Here is an 8,297-nt window from a genome sequence, read left to right as displayed (position 1 = left end):
TTAACAAGCATAGTGATCAAGTAAGTAAAAATATTCACAAAATAAAATATTTTAACACCGGTAAAGAATATCTACACCGGCGGTGGCGTTATTTTAACACCGGTCTAGAATATTTACACCGGTGGCGGCGTTATTTTAACACCGGTCTAGAATATTTACACCGGTGGCGGCGTTATTTTCACACCGCTTTCGGGGGTAAATTTAACACCGATAATTTTAACACCTACACCGCTTGGACTTACCCCGGTGATTTTTTACAGTGTACTAGTACGCGCTGGCGTAAAACTGTGATGTGAGCTTCAGTCAGACACTATAGTAGCAAGGGAAGGCAGATACCGTTCATACTACTTGCAACAAAGTGTTAGGTGAGCTGTTGTACACCTTGAAAGTATTAAAATAACAAACATATGCCAATTTTCACTATTACAAGAGTTCAAATTATTTTCAACTCTTAGTTAGAACTTTCTAACCACCGTCCTTCTGACGGTATTATATACAATTACTTATATTTATTAGAAAAATTTATTTTGGAAAATTGCAGGATTTTATGTTATTTTTTGTCAATTTTGCGCACTTTAGCAGTGTTGAGTCAACCCAGAGATTGGCATTACTGTGTAATGTGCTCGATGGATTGATTCCAAAATCTAATCAGCTCTGAAACCTTGTAAGCCGGGTCGAATGCCGCTTCAGCCAGCAAAATCGGTTTATTCGTTCAAGAGGAACCGTTGTCGAAAGAATTTAAAAACAAATTTTTATTTTAGTATTTTTGAAATTTCTCTAAAACGAATCGAACGCGATAAAACAAGTCTTCGACCTCAAAAACAGTGAGAAATTTCAGGCCTGGCCTACAGGTTCAACCGTTTTCAGAATTTTTTGCTCTATGATTACGAATATTGTTCTATCTTTTTACAATATATAGTACAAATGTCAGTAATAAAATTTACAATATATGAAAACATCCATATTTGGCACATAAGCCGTTGCTATGGGGTATAATTTCTTAGGAACTAGAGCAAATAGTTTTGATCAGAGTCGAAATCAAGAGCGAAGCATTTATTTATAAGGCGTATCAAAGGTCACTTTAACTATACAATCAATAAATTTTATATGATTTAATTACATTAGAATTTCAAATACCAACAAATCGATAGTTGGGTCGGTCATAGAAACACGGTTGGAGTTCTCGCACTCTCACATTGTTCGATGCATACTTAACTTGAGACACGATCGTCCCATACAGAGCACGGTGATCGGTTGATCATCGGACTATGATAGCCGTCCGATCCTCGAGCATCGGCTGAGGATCGGAATATGTATAGGAGCAAGACTCGCTGGGCATCGGATGTTAACATCAGCGCGAGGCTGCCGATTGAGCATCGGCCGAGGATAGTAACCGAGTATCGGCCGAGGATAGGATACGAGGATTATCCTATTGTAGTTGCCTAGGATCGGCTCATCCTAATAATTTTGTCTCAGCCAAGAATATTGACCGACCAAAATTTAGTATCTAAAATACTTGAAATAAATGATTAAAAAATTTAATTTAGCAATGAAAATACTCCAATTAAATAATAAAAATTCACATCTAGAAGTTTAAATACTCAAGTTCAATAATTAAAAATTGAAGATTAGTATTTACAATACTCGTGATCGATATTTAAATATGTTAATTTAGCATTTAAAATTCTTAAATTTAATAATTATATATTTTCATTTAGTATTTGAACAACTTAAGTTCAGAAATTAAAAATTTATCTTTAGTAATTACAATACTTGAGAAACATAATTAAATATTCTCATTTAGTATATAAAATATTCAAGTTCACTAATTAAACATTTATATTCTGTATCTAAACATAATCCGTATGGATTCTTCTTCGGATTCCTCTGCGCTGTTTGATATGACTGAAAAGCATTCCAAAAATCTACTCTTAAGTATTTTCCCCAAGGGTACTTGTTCTTTTCTACTAGGATATTCTCCTGTAGCGAGTAGTTGCCAGAGCGACTTTTTCACTCCTTTGAGCGGAACTTATTACTTCTATTCTAACTGTCCAACTAGGAAAATGTTGCAGCGCTCTTCTGCGACTAGCGGTGACTCTTGGTACTAATTTTTTCTCTTGCACTCTGCGTCTGCACACTTTGTTATTTTCACTCGCTTTATTTTTTCTCTCTCTCTCTTTATTCATTTAAATTTATTTATTTTTTTTTACACGCATTATTTTTTTTGCGTTCATTTGTTTTTTTTTTTAATAATTTTTTTTTTTTATACGTGTAACTGTTGTGATTTGTCACACCATGAAAAAAAATTCCTTAAGCTGAGAAAAAAATACTCTCGAACTGAAAAAATAAATCACTTGGGCTGAGAAATTTTTTTACTTAGTTTAAAATTTTTTTTCGTTTTAGTTCAAGAACTTTTTTTTTTGACTTAATACAAAAAATGTCTTTAGCCAAGAATAAGTTTCTTGATTTGAGAAAAAAATATTTTCGAACTTGGAAAAAAATTGCTTGGTCAAAGAAAGATTTTTCTTGGCTTACGTAATTGCTTTTTTTAATATATAAAAATATGTCAACACAATTCAAGAAATAATTTCTTGTTACAAGTAACTTATGTATCTAGTAATATATTATTAGATCGAAGCAATAGTTGCTCAAAATAAGAAATATTATACTTCAATTCAGGAAAAATTTCTTGTTTTAAGTATTTACACAAATAAGTATAAAAAATACTCGAAATAAATTTTTTTTTCTCTGAGTGTATCATCTCCACAATCACTAAAACTATTCTCATCACTTTCATTATTACTATTAAATACACTATAATTAATTTCTTTATTCACAACATTATTCACAATTGTTTTACCGTGTAAATTATCATGATCACCATCATTTATAATATGATGATTAACAATTAACACTGAGGGTGTATTAGGCGGTTGAGATCTATTATCCATGTATTTTTATAATGCCCGATGTTTTCTTACACGATCAGACATGATTTTATAAATTACAAAATTTTTTTTAATCATAACGATAAATTTATTTTCGGTTATATTCAGTAAGAATTGCTTCGGTCTAATAAAAAGTATTACAGGTAAATAATGCTTAAAAATAGCTGATGTGATATTTAGTGCGCATGCGCAAAAGAAAATTTATCATATCGTCGACCGAGAATCGGTTGATGATCGGATTTCATTGTTATTACTATAGTTCGGTTACCGATGGTGTCACAGCCATAGGCTGATAATGGAACACCGACGCTCGACCGAGCATTGGTAGCCGAGCCTCGGTCGATCGTAGATTTTTTTTGAGCATCGGCGACTCCGTATGGGGTGTCACTTGATGATTTCATTTGATAAAATAAATTGGAAATTGCCTGCGAAGCCAATAAAAGTTTTTGATAGTTATAATTAATACACGCTACATTTTTTAACAGGATTCATGTTACGGCCTAAGAGACATTTGAAATCTCTTGAAAATTCTGGGGCGTTTGAAAGCGGCCCATTAACACGTTTATCGTACGGAGCATGGTCATCGGTCGAATCCACTTCATCCAATAATGACTTTGATGTGCAATATGTATTCGCGTAGGATAGCCAGAACAATTGATTCGAATTATAAGACAAGCTAGAATAAGTTGGTTCAGGTCCATTTTTTTTTATCCAGTCTTGGTAGACTGAATACGCAACTTTTATACCAATATTGTCAGCAATATTTTCTTGCAAATACATTGAACCGTTTAGCTGCAAGTAAGCAAACAAGTATTTGAGAAATTACATATTATATTATTTATTTCTTGAAACAATAGTTAATCATACTTTTTCTCCAGTTACTCCATGAGAATAATTCGAGTATTGTTCAATAAAGCACTCTTCTGTTTCCTTAAATTTTTTATCTGCCAAATTACTCCATCCGTTGTCTTTTATTCCGAACTTATTCACAGCATTATAAGAAACATAGATGCTGTGCCCTATTTCATGTCCAATAGTGAATCCAAGCGTGCCGAAGTTAATGTGATCTGGACGATTAATACTGAAATCAAAATGTCTCAGTGATTCGGAACCTAGAACTTAAATTTTTCCACGATTAATTTAAATTGATTAACTCAGAAGAGCCTTAATAGTATACATCAAGTGAGAAAAGCAAAACATTCCAGCCTGCGAGAGTGATTGCCCATACAAGCCATAAGCCAGGGTGGCAAACGCGTAGATCGGAACATGTTACTTTCCTCCATGGTGTATACTATTTTTTACCAGCTCTATACCTGGAAGTTTAAATTTTTGCCTCTGTGGGTAAAATGGCGTATGCTCTTATTTTGTGATTTATTTTCTCATAATGAAAAAAAAGCGACTTTTTTGTCCTATAACACGACAGAAATCTAAACTTCCAGTGCAAGTATGGTGAAACACACACTAAAATAATGTATACCAATAGTATTCATATGGTAAAAGTTATAAGCTGCGTAACTATTTGGATCTGCTATTTTTAATAAGTTTAACAGAATATATGAATGATTTAAATTGATTATCATTTCCGAAAATTTTATGCCACTAAACAAATTTAAGTTCAAATAATTCTTCAAGTAATTGTCATTAGAGATTTCTAGGCCTCGATAAAATTCATCCAGTTTTTCATCGTCAAGAACTTCGTCAGGATAACCAGCAATAACTTTCGAAGAATTAATATCCGTCGTTAGTTTGTCTTTGGTCTTAACATCCAACCAATTAGTACTATTTAAAATATCTAAATATTTTTTTTTCACATCTACAATTATCTGATTCGCATAACTTCTGACACGTTCATCGATCGGATGATGGCGGATATAGTAAAAGAGCAGCAGATCTGGCAGTAAATTTCCAAGTGATCTGAAACAATTAATATTACGAAAGGCAGTTGATGGGCTTCTAATAGTAGAATAATCAAACCAAAGCTTATGTAAAGTTATAGATTCGACAAATTTGATCAAAGGTTGAATAGTCTTCCATGCAGCATAATTGGCTTGCACTCTTTTAGGAGTTTCGTTCATTAATTTTTCCAATTCAGTTATATAATGATGATTTTCTATGAAAATTATCGATTCATTTGATAAATGAAATTTTTTCTGCGCTTTCATTTCCAAAGTTAACAATTTCTCCCATTCAATACTTGGCCATTTATCTTTTATTTCCTTTACCGACATTGCTTTGGTGTTATCTACATTTTTTGACGATACATCATTATTACTGCTGATGTTTATGAGTTTCAATTCAAGTTCTAATGATTCCATGAGTTCTATTTTCGCGAGTGTTTCATTGGCTCCAAGAACTTTAGCAACATCAACCATGTATTTATGGTAAGCATTAATTATTGAATTATTCCGATAATTTTCTATCTCTTTGTATGAAAATTCGACATTCGGTAAATGCATCTGTTTATTAAAATGAACAAGTTAAGAAAATAAAAAGCATCTTTTCCTACAATTTATAAATTTTGTTAAAAAACTTACAGAAATTCGTGTTCTTTTTTTTAGTGAGTGATATAATCTTATGAAATGATTTGAAAAGGCACCAAAACTGTTTGATTTGTATACTAAGTCAGCCCAATTAAAGTCAGTGCTGTTCCATTCATGGCCATCGATAACAGGCCATCCACCCAATTTGGATATTATTTCAAATAAATATACTAAGTTGTCTTTTTTAATTCCAGGATCTAAGTTATTCAATCATCATAAATGTTGAATGATATTGATGATTATAGATATATATTAGGGTGCCCCGTTTGAAACGAACATTTTTTTTTTTGCTCTATCAAAATCTTGTTCTGCATGTAAAAACAAAAATTCAGTACAATTTTGAGCTTTTAATAACAGTTTTAAGAACCGGAACAACGTCGTTAAAGTTTTCTCATGCTAAAAGCATGCAAATTTCGATTCTTTTTTTTTTATCGAACAAAACTCAGCCCCATATTAACGTATCTTATTGGTTTAAAGTTTTCTTGGGAGAGAATCGTATGCTCATTGAGATAGCCTGTATGTGCTTAGCAGTACCTTCAACTACAGCCTTCGTGGAAGCCTTGAAAGTCTAATTTCCTACGAAATTAGTGTTTTTTTGTTGTTAACTTGTAAGTGGTTGACTTTTGGGAAAAAAAACACATAACATTTTTTGTAAGGAATTGAGTCTTCTACAAGAAAGTTTTCATAAATCAAATCTCTAAAATCTATATTCAAAGAGATATATGAACTTTAGGTAAGTAAAATTCATAATTTTTGCTGAATGTCAATGATCAATACTATAAAATATATTCAGTTATTAACTTGTGGTATGTATCAATTAATATATATTTATATAAAATATAACATGCCCGTAATTATTCATCGAAATTGTTCTCAAGTACAAACCTTATTTGCAGTTCTTTTCAAAAAATTGAATGATTAAAACACAGGTTTGAAGATTCTCGTTCAATTTTTCAATTTCCTTGGGACCTAACAGATGGATTATGTTGGGAAAAACATGGTTAATGTAATGGTTTTTAATTGTAAAACCCTAAATCTTGACATTTAGCTAAAATTTTGAATATTACTTACTTAAAGTTCATATATCGTTTTAAATATAGATTTTAGAGATTTGACTTATGGAAACTTTCTTGTAGGAAACTCAATTCCCTACAAAAAATTTCATAAACGTCATTTCCTAAAAGTCAACCGTTTACAAGTTAACAACAAAAAACCACCAATTTCGTTGGAAATTAGACTTTAAAGGCTTCCACGAGGGCTGTAGTTGAAGGCACTGCAAAGCATATACAGGCTTTTTTAGAGAGCAAACAATTCTTTTCCAAGAAAACTTTGAACAAATAAGATACGTTAATATGAGGCTCAGTTATATTCGATAAAACGAAAGGGATCGAAATTTGCATGCTTGTAGCATGAGAAAACCTTAACGACGTTGTTACAGTTCTTAAAACTATTATTAAGAGCTCGAAATTTTACCGGATTTTGTTTTTAACATGTAGAACAAGATTTTTGATGGGGAACGAAAAAAAAAATGAAATCTTCGTTCCAAACCGGGCACCCTAATATATATACATTTTTTTACTCTCTTAAATTGAATCAGTGAAAAGTACTCCAATCAGTGACTATTCGCTGCGTGAATAGTCTCAAGCATCTTACTAATACAATCCGTGAGAGACTTTGAATTTATTCGCAGTGAATGTTTGCTGATTGGAATACGTTTCACTCATTCGTTCCAAAAAAGCATCCAGATAAAAATCAAAAATCAATAATTACACTTATCATTGTTATTGCGGTTCAAATTTCTACAAGAGGTGACGAAATCTTTTACGAAATTCAATTGCTTGGGTGAGTCCACTCGATGTTGGCGCTTCATCAATTTATAAGTTTCATAGTATGAACTGGGTTTCGAGTTTGCAAAATCATGGCTTGCAGGCTGTAAATCATCTGCGGGAACGTTATCAAAATTACCACAAGCGAATTCATAAAAATTGTCACAGGGGTCAACGCTCGCGTTCATATTATATAGCAAAGCCAGTTCTAAAATAATAATACAATAAAGTATTCGAATGTCGTTGTACCAAATTGTACAAAATAAAGTGTTTATAAGTTTATACCGTATTCCAAATTATCTTTCACACATTCTCTAGTCGTACAATTTAACTCATTTCCAGATGACTGTTTTATTGTGCTATTCAAATTTTCGGCAGTTATCATTGAGATACATATTGCAAGCAAGGTAACCCATAATTTTTCCCTGTAATTTAATTTGATTAGAAAACAAATCGTAAACTTATTAATTTTTAATGAATGGACTAGGATTTATAGAAAAAAGAATAATAGTTTGACGAATTCACATCATTTTATGTTAATTACTGTTCTTTAATTTTAATTTCTATTCTCATAATTGATATCAAGAGTTAAAAATATGGATAACTGTTTAATTGCGGAATAGAAATAATATATATCTTCATAACTTACATATTAAAAATTTTTATAACTGTCGAGGAAAAGGTATTCAGCGACAAGCCACGATTGTTTCTGACAATATCGATAATAAGCGATCGATGCAATAATTCCTCATGAATTTTTTTTGTTACAGGCTAATTGTTTTATTATTACAGTCATTACTGATAAAAGAGCCTTAATGGAATTAATTATTGTCATATACTAATGTATGATATAAAAAAAATATCTATGACCAATCGCTATATTTGAACGTGGCTACATTACAAAGTCAAAGCGAAATGACCTGTAATTTGTTAATTTCAACACTTTATAATTACTATTGATATTAACTCATGACAACTATAAC

General features: G+C 31.6%; 1 protein-coding gene across 1 annotated transcript; it reads right to left on the bottom strand.

Annotated features, from left to right (window-relative positions):
* Positions 1-4,539: 4,539 nt before the first annotated feature.
* On the bottom strand, positions 4,540-7,699 carry LOC130668822 (neprilysin-2-like). Its single transcript, XM_057471298.1, has 5 exons — positions 7,600-7,699; positions 7,259-7,522; positions 5,483-5,685; positions 4,657-5,404; positions 4,540-4,547 (listed from the first exon to the last, which is right to left on the bottom strand). The coding sequence occupies exons 1-5, from the start codon at positions 7,697-7,699 to the stop codon at positions 4,540-4,542; spliced, it is 1,323 nt and encodes a 440-aa protein (XP_057327281.1).
* Between the last annotated feature and the right edge of the window lie 598 nt (positions 7,700-8,297).

Source organism: Microplitis mediator, chromosome 5, assembly GCF_029852145.1.
Source record: "Microplitis mediator isolate UGA2020A chromosome 5, iyMicMedi2.1, whole genome shotgun sequence".
NCBI lineage: Eukaryota > Metazoa > Arthropoda > Insecta > Hymenoptera > Braconidae > Microplitis > Microplitis mediator.
This window is presented reverse-complemented; position numbering and strand designations above follow the sequence as displayed.

Coding starts and splice junctions, on each gene's coding strand:
- LOC130668822 (XM_057471298.1), bottom strand. CDS start 7,699: ATGATAACTGCCGAAAATTTGAATAGCACAATAAAACAGTCATCTGGA. Junction 7,523..7,599: donor GAAAGATAATTTGGAATACG/GTATAAACTTAT, acceptor TTATTATTTTAG/AACTGGCTTTGCTATATAAT. Junction 5,405..5,482: donor AAAAAAGAACACGAATTTCT/GTAAGTTTTTTA, acceptor TTTAATAAACAG/ATGCATTTACCGAATGTCGA.